Here is a 24,564-nt window from a genome sequence, read left to right as displayed (position 1 = left end):
TCTGTATTTTCTGCATTCAATTCAAGAAATCAGAAACACTTTTTCTCTAAAAGGATTTGTCACATTTTGAACTACCTATTTTGAACAGGTGAAGTAAATGAAAAAAGGATACAGCAAGAACAAAAAACAAGCTCATCACAGAATGGTGAGTGCTGGGATGAAACTTCATGATAAAGTTAAGCCTGTTCAATAACTAGAAGCAGGAGTCTTGCTCCCCCTTGAGCCTGTACCATTTTTCTGTCTCAGCTCTCCCACAGTCTCACCTCTACAGCTGCAGTGAGCACACTTCACAGTACTAATCTGGTTGTTGTCCAGTGGCACCATAACCTGACTTTCATGGCTTAACCAGGACACTGATTTAATTCACTGACTCAACAGACACTCCCCTTTTATAAGGCTAGATTAATTTTACAAATTAGAATAAATTTAGGGACTCAGAGTACTACACAGCTGGCAGAACAAACCAGCCACAGAACAGCCCAAAAGACAGAATGTACTTTTATCCCCAGTCTTGCTTCACTGAATACTTATTAGGTAAAGCATCAATGCATACCCAAATCTTTGATGTCATCTTCAGCATTTAGCTTTACTGTCTCTGGTACAGACAGCATACTTGCATCACTTATCCCAGGACATTTATCATGCTTGGAAAAATAGTTGTGCAAAATCTGTAAACCAAAGACAAAAGCTGTTATATTATGTACCAGTTGGCGTGACTTTACCTGTGAAGGACAGAACTCTAAACATTTACTGCAGTACCTGACTCCATCTCTCAAAATGAAAGGTAACATTTTCACAGGTACACGTGAAAAACAAATAAGCAGATAATCCCCATTTTTGATGCAAATTAGGTTCCATTTAAAACTCATCTTCAGGGCAGTGAATGGGTTCAGCAGTTTACTGTAATCCTCTCAAAAAGGGAACAAAGGAGATATGAGGAAGGATAAATACATTTTGCCTATTTTCACTTGTAACTGTGTTAAATATGAAGTTTCAGGTCATTAAGGATCAAACTTAAATTTGTAATTGAATCGTTTTAGTGTCATCCTTGGTTTTCAGTCTCAATAGTCATTCAGCTTTCATATACACATTGTCAAATTCCAATTATGCAAGAACTTTCCCTACTACTATCAAAGGACTGAAATTAATACTCAATTTCAACTCTTGATTGTAGAGGTTGAGAGCAATAAGTTATTCCTAAAGAATAACTTCCAAAAATCTGATGAAGTGGGAAAAAAACAAATAAATCTTCAGATAAGTAACATAATTCCTAGGTTTGATTCCTCTCAAAATAATACTGAGTGCTGCTGAAGCCAAGTGGTTTGGGGGGTTGCTTTGGTTTTTTTTTAATAAGCACAGCAAAAAATATTCCTCAGAGAGGGTTATTTGTGAAAACACATTCTGCAACCATGTATTTCAAATTTCGTCTTGTGAGCAGTAACTTTTAAAAAAAGAGTCAGATAGGAGAGCTTAAAATGAAAACGACAGATTTTTTTATTCTTGGCTCAAGGAATGTAAACATGTAATGGAATAGTTTAACTGAAATTGAAGAACAACACAGCTCTTAAAACTACTTACTGTATCAGCCCTTCCATCCTGACGCTTTGCTTCAGAAACAGAATCATTCTCTCTAGCTTTAGAAGGAGACAGACAAGTCAATTTATTTTCTCCTGAGTAATCTGCTGAGTGTGTTCAAATACAGCTGTGTTTTGGGAGGATTTTCATTGGATTATTTTAAATTCCACTCAAATCTGTAAATAAACTACTAAAAACTAAAACTTCTAATTAAAAAGTCATACAGTGGAAGGACAGTGTACAAAGGCAGTTTTGAACCAGCACAAACCACCACAAATCACACATTATGGTTTCTGCTATGTTTCCAGTTACCACCTTGAAACAGCACTGCCATTCCCCTTTCAAGGAGTTATACATGGCATTCCTCCCCATTTTCTTCTGTCCAAAGATCTGGATGAGATCTTGAAGCCTTTCAGGAATTTGGGGTTTTTTCCCACTGCCTCCCAAAACAGCAGTACTACCTTCACTTTTGTTACAAAAGGAGAAAGTGAACCCTCTTTCTAAAATGCCTGAAGAGCACATATAAAAATATTTCATAGACACAACATCTGGTTCTGTGTAGCAGCTCTTTCTTTTCCCAGGTGTCAGAAGGCAGAGAGTATAATATCACTATTATAAAATATTAAGCATATCCCAGACATGGGAGAATGAGAGCTCAAGCCACAGCTCATCCCCCAGAACATCATCATTAAGGTATGGATACTTCCCCCAGCCCTTCTTTTCAGTTGACGCCTTTCTGGACCAAAGAACACCCAAAAGAACACCCAAAATGGCACAACTCAACAGCCTTGTGAATAGTACCACCCCTTACATCCCAAAAGTAATTCCCAATCCTAGGGTTCATTCTTAATATGCCTGATATGCACTATACAGTGGTAATTTAACAACATGAAAAAGAGCAATATCAGAAGCTAAGGAAACACATTCAGGTCTTCCCATTTTCTCATGAATTTTCATCAACAAATCATACAGTCAAACTTCATTTGGCTTATCATATGCTAATGAAATCTCACTTTCACCAACACCTTAGGTTGAGGCTTGATGTTTATCATCACTCTTAGTTACTACTGAAGCAATTATCACCTACTCATTCTCATTCACAGCTCTGCTGACACAGCTGTTTGTGCAGCTGCGCAGTAAATGAGCTCCCGGAACTGCCCCATCCAAACAACCCAGGAAATATGAACCCAGGAGCTCAGGTCTTAAATTGGATGAGTATCCCAAGTCCGTCTCACTGGACTGATTCTGATGGCAGGCACAGTGAGAGTGGTTAAAATGCTGAACACAACACTGCTGCTGGGAGGTTAACTCAGCAGGCCACCTTCTTACACTTCATAAACAAACCCATTTAACTTAGCCCAACAGTTCCTAGTTATGTAACAGGGCAAAGCAAACATATCTAATCCTCTTTCTATGCTTTGCTATGTTATTTCCAAATTTATATGCCCTAACCCCTCAGACAAAGAAAGAAAACTACTGAAAAGTTTTCTGTGTAGGGCTGCATTATCTAAAGGCACCCACTAATAATCACTGTAAGAATTTTGTCTTCTTTTAGTTAAAAAACCAAACATAGTTCATACTGAGTGAACTTCCAGTGTCAAAACTGGAAGTTTTAAACCCTTAGCAATTGCTCATTTTAAGAAATACCTATTAGCACAGTTTCACCAAGGGTAGGAGGTGTGGCTAAAGAACTTGACCAGGACATATCTGGATCCACTTCTGCTCCCAGACTTTCAGAAATACATTTTGGAGTTCTGACCTAGAAATACATTTAACAATCATATATATAATTTCTATGCCACATTCTAAATCTACAACTCAGGAAAAGGAAATAAAATGCATGAATAAAATCTGTACCTCCAAAAGTTTTGGTGTGTAAAACAAGCTTCCATATGGACCTGAAAAACATTATGTACAAAGGACATTAAACAGTAACTAAAAAAGATGGATTTTTATCTAGAGATGTAAAATATTTTGTAGAACCAAAAAGTGAAGATACAAACCAGGGGTATTATTTCTCTGAGGTGTTCTGTAAGTATTCCTTAAAACAGTTGGACTGCAAAAGAAAATTAAAGCCATAATATTAATTTCATGTCTCAGTTTCTTAAAATAATTGAATATTTCAAACATTACATATATTACCGTCTCCATTATTTCTTTTCTTTGCACCATGGTTACTTCCCTGACTAGATAAAACACAGATTCCTCCTAACCATCAGTCAATATTTTAAACGTTACCATAAGTCTAGTACAAACTGTAAAATATTTCTTTCAGGAAATAATTTAATTTTCAGTTATGATTTGTCTTACAAGTAATAAATTCCAATGTAAGCATGCATTTTATAATAGGCTGTATGAAACTAGGGAAATTGGCTTAACTGACTGCAATTGAATAATAAGTTTAACTTTTCTTATAATCAACACAAATACTTTGATAAAATTTATCTGAAATACAGATATTAAGTCTGTAAAAATCAAGGCCATTATTAAAAAAAAACCTCAGTAAATATTACAAATAGCTTTACTACTTGAGAAGCACATGACACATCACTACTATTCTTTCTTTGGATGTTTGGACTTGGAAAGCTGAAATAATGTTAAAAATTTTTGTATTCCAGCTGTGAAAGAGTAGAAAAATAGGAAGAACGATCACCTGGAAGCAAGGACATCTTTGAATTTAGCTAGTGTTTTATTTTCAACTCACTTAGCAACCTACAAGTATCATAAATATATCAGACATACAAGATTATTCACTACTCCTAAAGTTCAAGAGTCTGGTGGGTTAAATGTTGCTTTTTGCTTAAGGCCCAGATTATTTTCTATTTGTGTTGACATATTTAGCATACCTAGCAGTGAGGCAGTTGTGGAGGGTACCAGGAGGAGAAGTAAGCATTTCATTTTCTTGGTCTATTTTTCTTCTTGTGTTACTTGGGCTTATCAAATTCTCTCTATCTACAACATAGAATACAAAAATCAGCACAACTTTGCAGAACTCCAGGTAACAATTTCAATTTTGAAGTTTAAAGCTAAGCTTTCAAAAAACCCAAACAAAACCTAATCAAAACAACAACAACAAAAAACCCAAAAACAAAACAAAAAAACCCACAATCTAATCCTAATTTCTATTCTAGTATTTTAAATATGTTCAAATTGTATATCCAGCCAATGCTACACATTTTTCAAATGCACAGCCAAGAAGACGCCTCATTATGTCACTTTATTGACTTGGTATTAATCAAGTCATATATTCCATTCCATTTCAGTTTCAACGTACTGCACTGTGCCTTTCTCGTCATTGCACAAGTTATTCTTAGCAAAAATACAATATGTGCAAACACAGGTTTGTGCAGCTTCCCCTCAAATTTACTAAGTCATACACTTATTGATTCAAATAAGCAGCAAAAAGCAAAAATTATTTCCAGAAATAATTGTTGGATTCACTGCCACTGTCAGCAGCATCCATTTATTTGCAAAGCATCTCCAGGCAAAAGACAATGCTCCCACTAAAGCAGTAGAACCCTATGAACAGTGAGACCTTTACATGGACAATCAACTACTAACAGGAATTTCTACTCTGAAGTTTCCAAACAACCTTAGTATCAGAAATTACACTTTAGTTTGTGCATTTCTCTCTGCTTCTGAGTTCCTGAGTTCATATGCACAGCACAGGTGCATTCCAGTACCATACCAATATTTGAAATCCATCAGCTCCCATTCAGGCTCCTGTTTTCACAAGAGCCATTGGGCTCTAACCAAGAAAACAGAATATTTCAGGCAGTCACACGTGAACTTTGAACATATGCAGACCAAAATGGACTATTTTGAAATAAACAATCATAAGGTTCCTTCCTTTGCCATTTATGAAACTGCCAAATGAAATTCCTGAAATCAAGAATTACCTAGGGACTTTACACTGTAAAATACAAATAGCTACACATTTAGAAGAAACATGTTCTCAGCAGAAGTTGAGCAGAAACAAAGAGAGTTACAATATTCCATGGAAGTAGTGTTATAAAGTATACTTGAACTGCAGCATAGCTCTAACCCTTCACAGAATTTGCACAGGATCTAAGAACAATTCTGGTAATAAAAGGGAGTCTTGTGCTTGTCTGTAACCTGGTTAGAAAAGCTTATCAGAAGGACACAGGCGTAGCAGATGGACTAATCACATACTTCAGGAATGGGGTTAAATACTCTTCCAAAGAAGAGATTCTTACAGACAATGTTGCACATGTTCTCCATAGAAAAGGTTCTTCTTGCTGTCCAAGGAGGGTGGGTACATCAGAAAGGAGCACAGTGACATGTACTTCCATGATGTACTTGGGATTTGGAAACAATATATGACAAGTACCTCACAAAATTCCTTTTTTTTCCAAATGGAAAAATGTAGTTTTTTCTATAATTTACAATCTTAATAACTCAAAGAGATGGTGCTTCTAAAACTTTCCAAGAAAGGTAAAGGAGTGCCCTATAGATTGCCTCACACTTCATCATGATAAGGATGATAAGGAAAGCTTCAAATGAAGCTTTCTCTTTAAAAGCTTCAAATGAAGCTTTCCCTTTAAAAGCTTCAAAACATCTGCATAAAAAAATTAGACTGCTAAAAAATTCACTTTGATTTGCAGTCAACAGGTTATACTGAGTTCATATCCCCTCATATTAACAGTACTTAGAATGTTTGGACCACAACAGTATCATTTATACAGGGAATTTTGGTTATATATTACCAGTTTATCACAACCTGAATCCACTATTAATATTAATTCTGCATTTTTATAGATGATCTTCAGAAGACTACCAAAATAAGCTTTTTAGTCCCACAGTTCCTGCAGTAGCATTATCTATTACATTAATGATCATCAGTTGCAACAGAAGGTTAAAAAAAAGTTACTCACTTGCTCCTATTTTTTTCTGGTCTGGCTCTTTTTCAGGAGAAGAAGGTGGCAATATTGCATTTTGTTCTTTAAAGAGCAGTGGGGTTGATGCCAGCTGACTGTATGTAGAGGGTTTTGTCCTTGGAGTTTTAAAAGCTGTTTGATCAAGCCAGCCAGAGGGCCCATCAAGCTCTCCAAAGGATTTGGGCTCATATGGGGCTGCTTCTGCGCTGAGTTCTTCAAACCAATTGAGACTGATAGGCCCTAAATCTACGAAGGAAAACATACAGAAAACCACATGAAAAGGAAAAAGGTTGCTCCATGGAGGATGTGAAAACATATCAGGCATTTAAATGCTAACAGCAAAACACACCACTCCTTTCACTGTCATACTCCTGGTATGCTTGTTTCTAGATGGTTTTGGACTCTGATAACCAGAAAATATAAAGAGATTTCTGCCCAAATTCTCAGATCATTAACAAAATAACTAAAGGACCAGAAAAATATCCAGTTTGTTTAAAATCACAAGTATACTCTGGCTTTTAGTTTCTCATTTTGTTCAGTGGCAAGCTTAACAGGTTCCTTTTAAAATTACTAACTACCACAGGTGTCTCCTGCAAAACACTAAGCCTGGTTTACATGTGAGTATGTATAGAGGTGCCAACTCTAAAAAAGCAAGTACAAAAAGTAACTATATAAGCATATATCATGAAAAAAACCTACAAACAAAAATTTGAAGAAATCTAGGAAATAGGTTTGGGGCAAGAACAGCAGCTAACAACTTGCATAAAGCTTTCCTGTGAAACATACAGCAAATATGTACAAAATATTGGTGCCCAGAAAGCAATCTTAATAAGAATTACTTTAGATAAGCTGTACCTGATTCACTGCAGTGTGCCTTAAATATTTCAAAAAAAGTTAGTCTTTCCACAGGTTTGCAAGCCATTTTCTTATCCATTAAATTACCGGAACAGTTGAAAAGCCTGAGAAGAAATAAAACACTTTCATACACTGCTGTTTGAATACCTTAGGCTGGTTTTCCTGCATTTTGTGGTGTGCCACAGCCCAGCTTGTTTTGCTTTGACTGAGATGTGAGCATGCAAACACCACAATGATGAACATGGTGGGAAAACAACAGAAAAGAGAATAGGGAACTATACCAGAGATAATGAAAACACTCAGCAAACACACGACACGATGGAATGGGCAGAACACTTCTGAAGTATTTTAAACATAAATCAAAACCCCCCACTCACTACACTATATTAGGATGAAATATGTACTATCGCATATATACTCCTACAACCATTACAACTTACATGTCAAGAATTTGATTCCAAGTTGCTTTCAGGTGGAGCAGACACTGCCAGCTTCACAGTTCTATTTAAAAAACAAGTATAATAAGCCCATAGTGAGACTTCACCGTTTAACACATCTATGCCTTCCACAGTAAACCCCGTTTCCCACACGATGGCCATGTTACACACGCTGCCTTACCAAAACCGTGGGAAAACGGGCGCTTTAAAACAGGGTACTAGCTGCATTAAGACAGAACACCGAGGAACTTAACACTGCCTCAGAAGTACATTTTAAAAAGTGCGATTTGACCAGTCCGCGCTGCTTTCCGTGAGGGGAGGGTCCTCCCGGGCAATGACTGCGCACGGAGCGCGGCCTGTGCAGCCCCGCCGGGTCACCGCGGGGTCACCGGGGACAGGCCCAAACCCCTCCTTCCCCTCACCGAGTCACACGCGGCGACTGCGGCCCCCCGGAGGGCTCTGAGGAGAGGAAGGGAGGCCCGAGGGGCGGCAGTGACACCCCCAAAACACAGCGCAGTCCCGGAGCAGGGCCGAGCCACACGCGGGGCCGTTACCTGCCGGCGGCGCCTCGGGCGGGATGGCGGCCGCAGCATCGCCTCACGCAGGGGAGCGGGGCGAGCGGGGCGGGCAGGGAAGGCGGCGCGGGATGAGGGGGCAGCGCAGACCCCCAGCCCGGCCGCCCCGTTCGAAGCTTGGCGCCAACGCAGCCCCGCGCCTGCGCAGCGGGAGCATCCGCCGCTCCCGCCCTCCGCCGCAGCCACCTCCCGGCAAGGAGGCGGCGGAGCGGCTCCGCCTCGGCCTTGCCCTGCTCGGCGTCCGGCGTTGCGGCGGGGGGACACGTGGTGCCCGTCGTAAGGGCTGTCCCCGCACAGAGCAGAAAGGGTGCATGCCCTGAGCCGCGATGGCCGCCAGCAGCTTGGCGAGTAGAGGGGAGGGGAGGAGATACCGCATCCACGGCTGTCATGGCCCGCGTTGCTGGGCAACAGCAGCCAACACCGACCCCTCGGGAAAAGGCTCTGGAAGGCTCCCAGCGGCAGGGCCGTGGGCAAGCGAACTGTGCAAGCCTCAGACTCTGCTTCTCAGGTGGCTTTGTAGGCCTTGACACATGAAATGGTTGTTGACATTCCAATAAAGAGAATGTTACTATCCTCCACATACATGTCCATTCCCGCTTTGTCTCTTCATTAAATTCTTGGCTTTGGCGATGGAACAACTTCAAGATGTGTGGAACACTCTCTCCACCACCAACTTTGAGTTTACAATCTTCATTTTAGTGGGATGTTCATCTATTCTTGTGCCATAAAGGGGTTTCTTCCTATCTCTCCACAGCAGTCTTTAGGTTGCAGTTTTATCACATCACCTGCTTAGTCATCTGCCACTTTCATCAGTTTCTTGTCCTACAATAATTTTCCATATACCTTGTCCTTTCAAGAAACTTTAACTTCTAACCCTGCAGTGTTCTGGGAAGCTGCATAACTTTCTTCCCAAAGCGTTTTAGAGGAACTCAAACTGCTGATTTAAATGATGGCATGTAGTTTCCAATTTGATTTCCATCCCCATTCCTAAAGCACCTAAAAAACTTACTTTTTTTGCAGCTACACTGCAATCATTAAGTTTTAACTTGGCTATATCAATACCCTATTTTTGCTTTGATACCGACAGTGCTTTGAAAACCCAAGCACAACGTGGAGTCTTGAGACATTTTTCTTTTAATTATGATGAATGTGCTTCCTGAATCTTAATCTCTGTGCCCTGTAAAAATGCTGTTTCTTACTCATTTATTTCAGACCCTTGAAAGTGTCAGATACACTGTGAAGGTTTAAATACATCATCCCTATCAGGTCTTCTCTAGCGTCTCTCTTACTGGCCCAGTGAATTTTATAAAGCAACACATTTATAAAGATGGTTCTTTCAAACAAAGAAAGGATTTCACATCACTGCAGTTCCAGGGATTTAAGGGTTACATACATAGTTTGGATGATTTAAGTACATTATTCTAACTGTATTGCCTTAAAATTGAAATAAAGTGATGTAATTTTGGAAGAAGGAAGAAGATTAGACTAATATGCACATGCTTTTATTACTTGCTTGTATTATTAACACTTATTTCATATACAGATATTAAGCCACTGCTTTCCTTACTTCAGTTTGTATACAGGGGTATATTCCATCTTTTCCTAAAGCGGTTCAGTTGATAGAAAAAGTTCCAGGTAGATAATCCCCAAGTAATAGAAGAATGGGGATACTCTGACCTTTTAATACTGGTCAAGACTTCTTTTCAGAGATGTAATTGCCTAAATTCTTTGCTCAGCTCTCCGGGGAACACCCAGTTTATCAGGACTTTGTTAGCTCCCCAAACCCCCTTTTCCTTCTTTTAAGACCATGAGCAGAAGGAACTGTGAGCAAGCAGGCTTCTCCTCGCTATGCAGGCCGTGGTTTTCCCAGCTGTGGCTGAATGACATCTCTCTATCATTAGAGTCTGGCAGAGAAGGAAGGCAGGCCGGCCTTCCCTTGCCATCAGCCCCCCTCCTTCCCTCAGCTGCCCCCACTTTCCCCATCAATTAGCGACCATTAGCTCCCCAGGTAAGATAAAAGCAGGGCAGGGACACAGGTAGGGCTAACCCTTCAGCGGCGATAACCATGGACAGCTTCGTCTGTTCCCCCTTCAGCCCGTACCAGACCGTGAGGAGCAGCCCCGCGCTCGGCCGCGGCTGGGACACTGCGGCCAAGCAGCCCAGCTGGAAGCAGAGTAAGAGCGGCAGCATCAGCCCCTTCCTCGGGGGCCCCTTCACGCCGCTGCCCTCCGACTACCTGGACAGCTACCGGCGGGCGCAGCTCCAGGCGCTGCTGTCGCAGGTGGGCCCCGCGCTGGCGCCGCGGCCGCGCCGGGCCAGCACGAAGGAGGCGGCGGTGCAGGTGAGCCTGCGGGCCGACGTGGCCGTGCAGTGCTCGCTGGGGCCCCGCACGCTGCCGCCCGCCCGCGCCTTCAGCCCCGCCGGCCTGCGCACCATGGGCCGCCTCGCCCTCTACTCACCCGCGCCCGACCGCCGCCCCTTGGCGCCGCCCGACGCCGCGCCGCTCCCGGAGAAGGCAGCGCCGGCCGAGGAGACCCCGACGGCGGACGGCGGCGAGGAGCAGCAGGAGGGCCCGGCGGAGGCCGCGCTGCCGCCGCGCCAGGAGCCGGTGGGGACGCGGCGGGAGGAGACCGCGGCTCCCAGGCAGAGAGCTGCCTTCCAGGTGAGGCGGGGGGCTGAACCCTCGAGCAGGGAGGCCAGAAATCCCCTCATGAGCAGCACGGTGGTCCCTGTCCTGCCCCGGGCTGGCTCTGTCTCACCTAGAGCAGAAGAGCCCCCAGCCTGTGAAAACCCACACGTGTAGATCAAAGCGTGGCAGAGTGGTTTCGGTTGGAAGGGAGCTTTAAGGTCATCCAGTTGCAACCTCCCTTCCATGGGCAGGGATGTCACCTACTAAACACTGTTGCTCAGAGCCTCATTCAGTACAGCTTCAAATATTTCCCATATGGCTTCCTGGGCAATGTTTTCCAGTGTCTCACCATCCTTGGGGAGTAGTATTGAGGGAGCTGGGCTGGGTGCTCTTGAGCTGCTGGAGGATGCTCAGTGAACTCTGTCTCTGCAGTTCTTGGAGCAGAAGTATGGCTATTTCCACTGCAAAGACTGCAAGACCAGATGGGAGAGTGCTTACGTGTGGTGCATTTCTGGAAGCAACAAGGTAGTTAACAAGTAATCTCTTTTCTCCCGAGACTTCTAAGAATGGCATAAAATATCTGACAAATCAGATGTTTTGGCACAAACTTAGGTACCTGTGTACAACACCTTGAATAAGTCTCTCTACTTACAGAACTTGCATTTTTTTCAGGTGTACTTCAAGCAGCTCTGTCGCAAATGCCAAAAAGGCTTCAATCCCTATCGAGTGGAAACAATCCAGTGCCAGGTAAGTTAACTGTACTCCATTAAGACTGTCAGATGTTATATACACTAATTCTATTGTTAAATTTGATATTGACTTTATCTGGAAGAAAACTTGACTTCATCAAATTACTCGGAAATGTTATTTGGGAAATGTGTATTGGGGTAGGCCTCCCTCCTCTCGTGGATGGCTTATCCAAACAGTTTTCATATAGCATTATGGCTTGCTACATTTATGGTGTTTCTAGGTAAGAAAGCTCTTACACCTTAAATCTACAGGGTTTTTACAAGAGTTTTTAAGTTCTTAAGTATATCAGCCCCAATGTATTGCTGTTATTAAGGAAATCCAAATGTTAACATGAAGTGCATCCTCTCTGATCTACTACTACTAACATGTCTTTGTTTCTTAAGATCTGTTCCAAGACTCGTTGCTCTTGCCCTCAGAGGAAGAGACATATTGATCTCAAGAGACCTCATCGCCAAGAGCTCTGTGGCCGCTGCAAAGGCAAAAGGCTGTCCTGTGATAGCACTTACAGCTTCAAATACGTTGTCTGATCCATGTGCCCTCTTCTGTTTTGTGCTTTGCACTTTGTCTTTTGCTATGTTTTGATTTAAGGCTTTTGACCTGGCATTGGATAATGGATGAAGACTTCAGTATTATTGTAAAATATAATAACTTAAAGTATGTAATTTCACTGAATATATGCTGTAAATAAAGTTCAAAAAGTTTGCACTAGTTTGATACCCCTTAGTTTCAGCCCCCTTGGTTGAAAGAGGAAAGTATATCTGTAAGGAAGCAACCCATTTGATTTCCTAAAGATAGACTTTGTTTTGAAGACTTCGGGGAATGCTAAGATTCAGGCTACAAGAGCAAGTTTTTCCTTCAATCACTCAAACTGAACTAGGGTGGAAGATGCAAATGTTCTGGAGCATAAAGTCTGGTGTAAATGCAAATGTGTCTTCCCCCTGCCTCTGTCAACTGTATATATAAAAACCACAGCTGCTTGGTAATCAAAGACTATCTGCCAGAACAGGACTATGGCTGTAAAATGGGTGGGGAAAGGGGAAAAATGAGGAGGGGAAAAACCTTTTGATGGCAGTATCTGTGCCAGTGTAAAAAACACTCTTTAGGGTAGAAGGAAGTTCAGAGGCTTTCAGAGTCAGCAGAAGACCAATTGAACTATTTTTGCTGTTGTAGTCTTCCATGCTGAGTTGTGAGGATTTTTTGTCAGGCTGTAGTTACATTTCTCACTCTTTTCTATGAATAGTTTTAGCATAAACCAGGAGCTGGGTATTTTTTGGGGGGCTGCTGATCATGGATACCATGTACAACAGTACTGATTCAGACAAGAACACAGTTTTCACAACAAGCACGTACTGTGTTGTGACTATATGCGACTTTTATACTTCAGTTAAATGGACATACTGATCCAAATTTCAAAGTTACTTCACAAAAACAGTTAAGTGTATTTACAGTGTGAATAAGTTACATAGCTGTCAGAATAAAAGTGTCTCAGATGTGCAACAGATTTACATGCATACATTTAACACTGGACAGCAGTTAAATGTAAGAAAAAACCCATATAGTCATGACTTTGTATATATACATTACAAATAAAATAAGACCTCTCTTTGAAGAAACTTAACATGAGAACTTGCATTTCACGTTAATATTTTTACTTTTTATACTCAAAATTTATATTAAATAAAAATATGCATGCTTAACAGTTCAAAAGATTTGACTCTGTGATGGGACTTTCTCCTACAAAATGGCAAGTTAAATTAGATCAACCATCCTTTAATAGTATAAATATATTCATAAAAGCAAACCTCTAGTAAAAAGCAGCCAAGGTCCTTAATAAAAAAAAAAAAAAAAAGAAAATCTATCACAACCTTTCATAATCCTTGGGGGGGCCTAAGAACAGACCTCTACAATATGATCCAGTACCTTCAGAGACAGTAGCCTAGTAACATTAGGAAATGTACTTCATAGCAGCTCATTGTTTTAAGATACAGTAATCATATTCAAATTACAGTGTGCATTAAATTATAGTCTGTTTACAGTTTGTTTCATATACACAGGCTCTCAGCTTTTGACCAACAAGTTTGTGAGATTCTGTGGCCAGCTTCATTCTGCCCATCTTTCACTCAACTAAATTAGAAAAAAAAAAGGAAAAAATGTACAAGGTTTGTTTTTTAACAAAAAATACTATTTTGTGAAGGAAACATTGCACTTTTGCCAACCAAAAATTAATTTGCTATAAAGGAAGTATTGTTCAGTGTAGTAGGCTTTGGTATGCAATGGAAGTCACTTCTTCAGTAGTGAGTTGCAGTTGCTCAGTGAAATGCTAACTGGTTTTTGTGCAACACAGAACAAAGGATGTTGTCCCAGGTGCTCTATGCTACCTCTGTCCTTACAGTATTGCTATGTGTTTGAAGTTCAGCCCATCGCTTTTTAGAGGAAATCCTAAATGTAACAAGAGTGAGTACAGTTTGACCAAACCTTTGTAAGGCTGAGAAGACATCGAGCCACCTCACTCCCACAGGACAGCACTCCCAGCTTGAAAGGGGACCCAAGGGTCCTGTCAGAGACTTGTGCCGGAAACGCTGGAGTCTGGAAGAAAAGTATTGATGACCCGGTAGCTCTGAGCTCTGCGGATCATGTCGCGGATCTCGATGTTCAGCTCCATTAACTTGGTGCAGATTTCAGTCAGGCTCTGGTTGGAGCCCACCAGTGCATAGGTGCCTGTCTGACCCAGGGTTTGGTGGCGGAAGTAAATATTCAGTAGTGTCTGGACTTCATCATCAGAGGTGCTTCCAAAGATATCATTGGGCCACAAAATCCTGCAATGAAACAGGAAAAGAGCAGGCATTGCATTTTGGGTTTATTAGCAGAGAGAGGAGCTATGTGACAGAGATCTCTAAAAGAAGAATGAACTTGCACGTGCTTATAAGCCTAAAGCAACTCACTGTTTTACACCACTCATATGTTACTCGTATTCTGGTATCAGGCACTGAATACACATAAAAGTGCAATTTCCATTATCTAAGAAAATGGTTAAGAAAACTCATTCAAATAGATATAAGCGAAACTGGGCTGAATGTTAGATCATACCAATGACATGCACCTGTAAGGAATTAACTCAATACAGATTCTTAAGAGCCTCACAGGACTTTTGATCTACAGAATGTAATTAAACATCTTAATTATTGCAAGCATTTGTTTGATAGTTACTTGTGGCACAGCTCTCCAAAAGCCAGTATCAATGCCCCTGTGATCCTTGTTGAAACAGTAATTAATTATGGTGATCCTGGGCATTTAATTTCGTTAGGAAGATAATGAATGCACACTTTTGTAATAACATGAAAGTCTAATATGAGCCATGTAGCAAAACTTGCCTGCATTCTCTTATTTGTCTGACGGCTTTAACAAGTTCATTGTTTTTCAAACACTCCAGCATGGACTGAATAGCTGCTTCAGTAGAGTTGAATGTGGGCTCAGATTCTGTTGTCAGAGGCTCAGCTGCAATTGCAGCAGTAGCATCCTTCAGATTTTTCTTCAGCTCACTCAGTTCTCTTGACATATTTAACAGCTGTTCCAAGGAGAAAAATGAGAGATGGGTATTTTCATTCTCCATAAGCCCCACATGGAGTAGGTACTTCAAGTTTGTCCTTACTACTACATTGGATGTACACGTTATGAAAAAGACCCCAATTTAATACAAGGACATTTCTTGATCTCTGTACAATATAGAGAAAAAGCAAACTACAGTTTTTTTTTTTTTCCTTTGTGCATCCTTTAACATTATGCTGTAGTTTTGGCTTGCTAAAATGCAGGAGCATATCTAAACAAACTTTTATTTTTCACCCTTGCTACTTTTTTCACATCATAGTGGAAGAACTGAAAAAAGCATGTACTTCTCCTAGCAAGGTGTTGGTATTTATTTACAAAACACATGCAGCATCTGACATGATTAACAGATGGACAAGAAATGTATAACCCTTTCTCAGGCTGAAAAGTTAAAATGGCATAAGATTAATAAATACTTAGTTAGTTAATAATTTCCAAGGATCTTCTTTTTCATGCTCTTCATACTTTTACCTACATGCTAAAAATAACCACTGTCACATGAACTGACAATGGAATTCTTCAAGTGATAGCTTGTGGATCCAGCAAAATATGCAAATGTCATAGTGAAATAGCTATTCTTTGTACAATTGTTTCCCAGTTCCATGGGCTGCATTATTTATAACAATTTAACAAAGTCATAACTGTGAAATACACTTACAGAAATCAATTATAAGGAATACAAAATATTTTACAACTTATTTTTAAAACTTACTATACTGCTCTAGCAGTAGTAGATGCCTATTGTCCTGTCTTAAAAGTGAACAGCCTAGTCACAATGTGAGCTAACCTTCACAACATACAACATATACAACATACCCTTAAGATATAATAAATATTCAAACTCTTTTTACTCTGACAGCACATCTGATAAAACAATTTTTGTTTATAGGCCACATATAAACTACTAGAATATGTAATAAAATACATGTAATTGCTTCAAATTTTATTTTACAAAGCAGAGTACAACAACTTCTTCTACCCAATAGTTTAAAATATATACATTTTTCTCCTTACCAGGAGAAAAATACACATGGAATGGTAAGTTAAATGATAATCATTCAGCTTAAAGTGATCACCTCAAAGATATTTCACAGTATTACGTATTTTAAGCAACTGCTGAAAATAAACTTGACTAACAGTACTGTTCTTGTGAATTTTTTTAAGTAAGATTCATAGATATATCTAAAAACAAAAAGATGTTTGGGTCAAAAGTGAGAGTGTGCCATGTCAAAATATTTAAAGAAAAAGGTTTGTTACAGAATTAAAAATACAGGACATTAAGGTATTTAGTTGATTATGTATGCCTGCAGATTTATAGTCAGTGTGAAATAGTGGGATCCTTGTTGTTAAGTCCAGAGAAAGGAAAAATAAGAACATGAAAATAAAGTGGAATTTTCAGTATAGGACTACATACCTCTGGCATGGAACTGACTTCGTGCACTTGTCCAATAAGTTTACAGTAGGACTGAAAAAGCAACAGCAGCTGGAAGTGCAGTTTATATAATCTCTGACAGAGTTCCAATTGCTAAGGAAAGATTTGTTGGAGAAGAAATAATTAATAAATATTAGTGAGTTTAGATATTTTTTGATAACTAACAAAACACAGTGAGATAGTTTGTTCTCAAAAGCATTATTTTACTGAAGTATGATCATATACTATTTCAGAAAATAAGTAATGATTTTTCTTCTGCAGCTAAGTCATATATGACATTGAAAATAAAATTATGACAACTAGGTCTCATGTAGCACATGTCAGCATCAGCCTCAAAATATTCTGTTTTGGTTAGCTTCACTGTCTCCAGTTTGCAGCTGGAAAGCAGAAACAGAATACAGGGGAAGTGACTTCCCTGCATAGAACATCAAACTCCTGAATTTCAGAAAAGGTCAAAGACCTCTTCTAAGGGATGGATATCTAAGACAGAAGCCATGAAATAGTAGTCCAAGATGGTCAAAGCTCCTGCCTGCTCCTCTGAGGAGAGAGAAACAGAGGTGATAAATTCATCTAGGAGTGAGATGGAGGAAATGCCAGCCCTGGAAGTTAAAACACTTTTCATGGATTTTCCACCATCTTAAAGAAACTATGCAACAGATGGATGGAGTTTAAGGTGTAGGAGGGCATTTGGCTTCTATGAAGTATTGTCCCAGATTAAGTAGATACTGCTCTATGAATATTCACTTGTTTCTTCCAGTGTAAAGTGCAGCATGACATAAAAGATGTCAAACACATTGAAATAATGGGTGATGGGCACGGCTGCCAGAGAGGTCAAGTTAATATGCTTATAGTTCCTGGTATTCTTGTGTCTAACAGGGGGGCAATCTTGTAGTTCCACAGCTGGATCATGGTGAAAAAGGGAGGAACATTTAATATTCAGCTGGTTCTATAAAAAGTGAAAATCCTGCAAGTACTAGTCCTGACCTTGTACTGACCCTTTGTCAGGAAAGCCTTACAGACTTCCAACCGTATTTCATTTGCCTACGGTAACAGACACCGTGACCAAGGGTGGGCTCAGTGATATTTCTATCTGTTTGGAGGAACTTAAGCAGAGTTTCATGCCAAAATTGGCAGAAAAGAAGAAGCTATTCATGTTTGCTTCTTTAAAGCACTTCATCCATGCTTAGTTACCAGCACCTGCTGCAGCTCTTTGCTGAATTTGGGACTGTGCAAATGTCAGCACAAACACTAATAGAAAGTACTTTAAGTACATTATAAATGTTAATTTGACTGAAGTGTTTTATTTACATATGGTTCAACATTTAAGTGCCACATTTTTTAATAATAAGCCAAAATTAGAACCACAGTTTAGTGTTCCAGTTCCCCAGATTTCTGTACCAGCCTCACAAGCCTGAGGGGCTAAGGTCAAAAGCAAATTTCATCTTTTTTCATCAGGGTGAGGTGAACACCAACTATCCATCAGAGCAAAGAGCCAAGGGCACTGCCAATATGAGGCAGAGCTAGTTTCCTTCTAAAGAGGGTTTGTGGAGGAAAGTGGGAGTGGGAGGATAGTGCCAAGCCAGAAGGTGTCAGCCTAGCAGGGTTTGTCCTGCTGAAGGCCAGGCACATAGGGCTGCTCACACCTCAGCACCAGCAGAGCAGCAGAGCTCAGCACTGTAAATTTGCCTGGTCTGAGCTCTATGCCATTCTGGATCTGGTATCTGTGTCATTATGTTTAATGTCTATTACTGGAGGGCGGCACTGGAGTGCTCCTGTCCCAAACAGAAAGGAGGAATTTCAGCAAGGAGGAGGCCTTCAGCAAGTTTGCAGATGACACAGAAGGATGGGATGCCATCCAGGGAGACATGGACTTGAGAAGTGGGCCCATGAGAACCTACTGAGGTTCAATAAGTCCAAGTGCAAGGGGCTGCACCTGCGCTGGGGCAATCCCAGACATGAGCACAGACGGGGAGAGGAACTCATTGAGAGCAGCCCTGTGGAGTTCTCCTGGATGAAGAGCTGAACATGAGCTAGCAGTGTGTGCTCAGAGCCCAGAAGGCAAACCACATCTTGGGCAGCATCATGAGCACCTCTCCTGTGAAGACAGGATGAGAGGGTTTAGCCTGGAGAAGAGAAGGCTTCCAGTACTGAGAGGGGCTTATAAAAAACAGGGAGAGCAACTTTTTGCAAAGGCAAATCATGGTAGGACAAGGGGCAATAGCTTTAAATAAAAAGAGGAGAGATGATTAGATGAGATGTTAGGAAGAATTTCTTTATATGGAGGGTAGGGAGGCACTGGAACAGGTTATTTAGAGAAGTTGTGGATGCCCTACCCCTGTAGGGGTCTTGAACACCAGGCTGGATGAGGTTGTCAGTAACCTGGTCTAGTGAAAGCTGTCCCTGCCTATGGCAGGGGGATTGGAACTATATGATCTTTAAGGTGTTTTCCAACTCAAACCATTCTATGATCCCACCAGACTGGATATGACAGCAAAGACCCACAAATGCAGAAAGAAGGCTCTGCAGATCTGTGGTAAGGAGCAGATGTGCTAGGGCAGAACTGACTTGTGGACAGGGACAAAGCCTATCAGAACAAAGAGGCAGGGCATGAGGAACACTGCCAATGAAATAAACCTGCCCAGGCGCCATTCTCTGTAACCAAGGGCACAGAGCACTGCCAAATCTGCGCTCGATCGTGTGGCTAACCATTCTCTTCCCAAAATAAAGACTGATTGTTTAGATACAGCCTTCTGGAGATGGCTTTGGCTTCTGTCTTCTCTCAAACCATGCTCAGGCATGTCAGGGGCTGGCTGGTGGCCTCCCAGGGAAGGTGCTGACTGCTCACCCGAGCAAGTGCCAGCCCAGGGACACTCGCTTCCTCCCTGGTCCTGTTCAGCTCCCAAGTAGGGACACAGCCTGAGGTTCCCCAGCAGGGATCAAATTCACTCTATTCAAATTTTGGAGACCTAGCAACAGTACATAGCAGTTACATACACATATAGTTGGAGCTGTCAGGGAGTTAATAATTAATTGAAAACAAACACAGCATCATTAAAAAAAACCCATCTCATGACAGCTTTTAACACTGGATTTTTTTTAGTCCTTGAAGAACAATAATTCAGTTTCACCCTTGCGGCTGTTAACCTGAATGAAAAAAAACTAAGGTCAAACTAATGGTTCTAGCTTGACTCACTTAGTATTTAGTTACTGTATCAAGAAACTCAATTTTTGTTCTTCCTGAGCAAGTATTAGAAACCAATAGTGGTGAAACTGTTCATCAACACATACACAAAAGCCATTTGAAATGTAACTTCCAACTATAAATTGTAGTTTTTCACTAGGAAAAATGGAAAATTATTAATTTTAAAATAACGAAAAATGTTTCCTGACCCAACATATTACATCCATTCAAAAGCTTGTTTTGTAAAAATGTATGTAAATGTCCATTTGAAACAGCATATGAAAGTGTCAAAGTTTTGGCACAGTATTTTTTGATTTCACAAAACACATGTTAGTAAATTATTTTAGTCACCGCATTTAGAACCATGTCTTGTATAGGAAAATTATAACAAAAAAGAAAACATGCTTAGAAGTAAAACAGTAGAACTGGGGTGTATTAGTCCATCCACAGATGGACAAAAAATATCAAAGAACTTCAACTTACTGCAAGAGATTCCATTTGCTACACAGCAAGCATGGCACAGGAGAAAAGGAAAGGAAAGAAAGTATAGTGTCAGTGTAATGCATGCAAAAGGAAGCACAGCCCATCTGTAATAGCATAACTTATCAGCAGTATTAGCAATGCTTGCCTCAACCTGATAATTGGTTGGAATATCACATTCAACATGCACAGCATTCTTAATAAAACCAAGCTTTAATTCTAATGATAAATTCCAGTCTAAATATCCTCAGTTAGAGCTTCAGATTTATTAGTTTAGATTTATCCTACCCAGCAGCTCAAGAACTTGCAGGGAAATAGTGTCAGAAAACTCTTGAAATAATACTTTTATTTAAATTTGTCTTTTTCTTATTAAGAAAAGCTCATATTGCAAAGTACTAAAAAAATTAGGAATTATTTTCAAGTGATGAATAAAACTGAACTTTGCTATTTCTAAATATTTTCTTGTTTAAAAATACTTCTATTTTTTACAAATAGATCTAATGAAATTGGCAGGATAAGTTTTATGGCTCCTGGGCTTATTACTTGGCACATTACAATGGAAATGTTTTGCATATAACTTTCAAGTTATGACTACCACAAAGAAAAAAAATGTGTGGAAAATGCCAATTTTGTTTAAGTACATGGCAATGCCACAAGTTGAGCCTTGTATCCCTTCCTCTCACCACTAATGATTCACTGGTTTATAATTCTGAAGCTATTAAAATGTCAGTGCAAGTCCTGTTCCAATAATAATAAAAATTCTAATTGACTTACATTAGCATTTCAAAGATTAGGGGACTAAGTGCTCTCTTTGAAACTGAAGTGTTCCTCATTTCTTTGCTAAGAACATTTGCACTCTGTGTTCACTTAGTGCAGCTTTTCTTATTTTACAAATATTACAATCTCATTACATTTTATATGAAGAGAGTAATCATGTAAATGCTGTAAGTAACAAACACAACCACATCTGCCCAGTTACAGCCTGATGTCAGTGCATATGCACATAGTGTTAATAAGCATATGGAATTCTTAATAAAATTATTTACCTTGCCATCAATACAAAGGCAGAAACACAGAAATGTGAAATAATATTAACTTTGAGGAGCCTAACAGAGCATTTCAGTCTGTTTTCTTGACACTGGCCTTACAATTAAGATATATATATGAAAAGTGTTGCTCCAAACCCTGCACTGCTTGTCTATAAAACCACGACAAATTAAGCTTTAAGCTCTTGTGATGTTTATTTTTTTTTTCCTTTAACATTACTTGAAGAGTTTCTTCTTCTATTTAGTACTCTTCAAAAAAAAAACCTTTATAGCTTGGCTTCCATGCAGTTCACATAAATGAAGCTTTATAAAGCTAAATTCAAGATAAGAAGAAGACAAGAGCAGACAGATCACTGTGTTCCAGTAAACTCACAGGTGTGCTGGCTTGTGTTTTTTCAAATCTTGCTGTCTCTCTTAAGCTACCCTGAAGTTTAGCATGCCACCAAGTTTCACTTAGACTTTCAAAAATACTGGAATCCATATATAATTTCTAATTTGCCATGGAATTTACTTTAAAGAAGGGGGGAAGAGGGAGGCGGAAGCAGCAAGTAAGTGAATTCCATGGTTCTTTTTTGCCAGAAAACACTGTCTCCTCTGTACTGCTTCCAAAACTAGGGCAAGCCAAAAAAAAGGGGGTGAGGAAGGGGTTTCACATTACATGAAAAACTTCCTTCTTCACTGGAAGAAAATATACTGGATACTGGATTTCTCTGAGCTATTGATGTTCAGCTCCATATTGCTCTCCAATATCATGATTGTAACTTCCTCCCTCTTTCACCATAAAATGAAAGATTCCTTGGAAGTTGAAAAGAGATTATTTACTGGCTTAAGTGATATCTCTTTTTTTCTGCAGCAGCAAGGACCCAGGTGGAACGATCATAGCCATCACACTTTTCAATTTCTTGTTTAATTCTTAGAGTAAGGGAAGTGTTTTAGATTTCTTGATAGACACTACACAATCAGTGGTTTTGGCAGCTGAAAATACCAAATGTTTAGAGTACTTGCATCATTTGCCCAATTCTTTAAGCAGCCATAAATGTAGCATCTAAGAAGGACACAATGGCATGTGCAGTTATCTTTTGTCTATAAATTGCCTCCTATGTCATTGAGACTGTTGCTCAAAGTAGCATCAAAGCTTACAAATCACACACATCCAAATCATGTAATTTGTTGCAATGATAAGGCAAGGGAAAGACATTCTGGCAAATGAAGCTTTTACCCAATTTCAGAAAAGTTGCTAGCTCTAGCAGCTGACCTAGACAATTTCTATTTCAAGCCTCTTTAATGTCAGAAGAAGCAATTTTTGCTTTTGCTCATTTTCAGTAATAGTAACAATAGTCAACAAATCCTGTGCAATTATTTTGAAATAAGATATGATTAGAGAAAATGTGCCAAATTAGTTACCAGCATCAGGAGGCATTTGTGGCACAACTATTTGTGACAAGGCTGAATTTGGTCTCACATCTGTCTCATCTGTAAAGGGGTCTGTTTTCCCCTCAAGCTTTTTACCGCGTAAGGAGTCCTAAGAATCTACGATCTCTGCCTTTTGTAGAGCAAGCTGTTGCTTTTTCTTCCTTACCATTAATTATGAACCTTTTCCAGGAGTAGCCTGGTTTTGTGCTTGGCTAAACAATTTTTTTTTTTTTTGACAGAAGTTTTCAGTAGGATTTCAGGCCCTAGACTAAACCTCAATGAGTTTGAGTCTGGGCAGGTTCCCTTGTGACTACCACTGTAAGACAGACTTTCCCCCTTACAATTATTAGATCCTTTAGCCTTTCATGTTGAGGGAGAAGTGGAGAGGAAAGATAAGAAAACAAATACTTGCCAGTCTAGGAGTAATTTTTCCTTGTCCCTTCCTAATTGCATTTCCTCAGTTTCCCTGGCCTTTTCCTCCCATTACACTTTCATTGAATAAACAGATTGTTCCTTTGGGAAAAGCTGCTTCAATTGAGGTGAATGAGTAGGGGAAGAAAAGAAATATGCCTGTTCATCCTGTAGACTTCCAAGGAGTAATGCATTTTGGCCTGAATGAATAATGCTGGGGAGAAACCACGGACTACTAAAAGAATAAGAAACCTTCTTTTCAGTCTGTCTGATAAGGAGTATAAATACCAACCCTGGCTTCACAAAACACACATTTAATTCCAAAACAGAGAACACCTAGTTAGAAAAACCCACACAGGTCTAACATGGTAACTACTGACTTTTAGATGTGTTTAGGCCAGCAGATATGAGTTCAGGTTATTCCTTCTCCTTAGCATTATTTCTTTACTTTTTCAAAAAAGAAACAATGCAGTCGATCAGCAAGATGTGTCATTCTCCATCCCATTCTATGCATTTCCAAAAGAGAGATGAAGAGGATAAATTAAGCTGTCTACAGCAAGGTATGTAACACCACAGTCTGAAGTCACTGTTCAGGGTGTCTATACATCAGAGGGAACGGAATGCCCACGCACATCCCAGTAGTGCCATATACTCCACTTCCCTCTTGCAGGAGAGGCAGAGGTATGTGTTACAGGTGTCTTTTTTGACTTCAGAATAGCTCCTTGCAGACCATCACAATTACAGAAGAGACAGTATCTCATTTAAATGCACTGGAAAGTGTCTCACTTTTGCGTGTGCCAGTGCTAGGTGGGGGAAGATTGAACAACTTTCCCACTGCCTGTGATTGCAGCCAGAGCATTTATTAGAAAATCAAATTTATTAATAAGGACAAGGAAGCCAAAATGCAGGGGTGGCAAGGATTTGGGATTCTTGGAAAATGACATATAAAAACAAAAATCAAGGGAGTTCAAAGACAAGAAGACAAATACATAGAGATGAGAAAGAGAGGTTAAGATAAAGATAGAAGAAAATAAAGTGACTTGGAGGAGAAGACAAACAAACTGAAACCAACTTAAGATTAAAACAAGGTATTTGAAAAAATGGTTACAACAGGCAAGTCTGTGTTCTGAATATGTAACAATTATCTTTTATAGGTGAAAATACATGGGAAGAGGAAACATCACTTTTTTTCTATATGCTGTTTGCTTGCTTCCCAATTTTGGCTAATTCTGTCCAGCCCTCTCTTCTTCCCATCCCTCCATTGTCTTTCTTCCAAAAG

General features: G+C 40.0%; 3 protein-coding genes across 4 annotated transcripts in view; 1 reads left to right on the top strand and 2 right to left on the bottom strand.

Moving 5' to 3' along the window:
- BRCA2 (BRCA2 DNA repair associated) overlaps positions 1–7,407 on the bottom strand; it is a 33,217-nt gene extending 25,810 nt beyond the window's left edge. The window contains exons 1-8 of the mRNA XM_066544890.1: positions 7,329–7,407; positions 6,471–6,719; positions 4,422–4,527; positions 3,579–3,631; positions 3,433–3,473; positions 3,223–3,334; positions 1,579–1,634; positions 554–668 (exon numbers count right to left, since the gene is read on the bottom strand). Of these exons, the coding sequence (XP_066400987.1) occupies positions 554–668; positions 1,579–1,634; positions 3,223–3,334; positions 3,433–3,473; positions 3,579–3,631; positions 4,422–4,527; positions 6,471–6,719; positions 7,329–7,407 (811 nt within the window). The remainder of the gene's footprint in view (positions 1–553; positions 669–1,578; positions 1,635–3,222; positions 3,335–3,432; positions 3,474–3,578; positions 3,632–4,421; positions 4,528–6,470; positions 6,720–7,328) is intronic.
- A 2,998-nt stretch (positions 7,408–10,405) lies between these two features.
- On the top strand, positions 10,406–12,246 carry ZAR1L (zygote arrest 1 like). Its single transcript, XM_066571039.1, has 4 exons — positions 10,406–11,002; positions 11,402–11,494; positions 11,642–11,716; positions 12,103–12,246. Exons 1-4 carry the CDS (start codon positions 10,406–10,408, stop codon positions 12,244–12,246), a joined length of 909 nt encoding a protein of 302 aa, XP_066427136.1.
- An 820-nt stretch (positions 12,247–13,066) lies between these two features.
- The window catches only part of FRY (FRY microtubule binding protein), a 159,785-nt gene continuing 148,287 nt past the window's right edge, over positions 13,067–24,564 (bottom strand). The window contains exons 59-62 of one of the 2 annotated variants that reach the window (XM_066544888.1): positions 20,419–20,436; positions 16,737–16,847; positions 15,091–15,284; positions 13,067–14,535 (exon numbers count right to left, since the gene is read on the bottom strand). In XM_066544888.1, the coding sequence (XP_066400985.1) occupies positions 14,277–14,535; positions 15,091–15,284; positions 16,737–16,847; positions 20,419–20,436 (582 nt within the window). In that variant the 3' untranslated portion in view covers positions 13,067–14,276. The remainder of the gene's footprint in view (positions 14,536–15,090; positions 15,285–16,736; positions 16,848–20,418; positions 20,437–24,564) is intronic. The other variant, XM_066544889.1, reaches the window with a different exon arrangement.

This window comes from Molothrus aeneus, chromosome 2 (assembly GCF_037042795.1).
Source record: "Molothrus aeneus isolate 106 chromosome 2, BPBGC_Maene_1.0, whole genome shotgun sequence".
NCBI classification, from domain to species: Eukaryota; Metazoa; Chordata; class Aves; order Passeriformes; family Icteridae; genus Molothrus; species Molothrus aeneus.
Note: the sequence above shows the minus strand (reverse complement) of the source record. Positions and strands in the feature narration are given on the sequence as shown.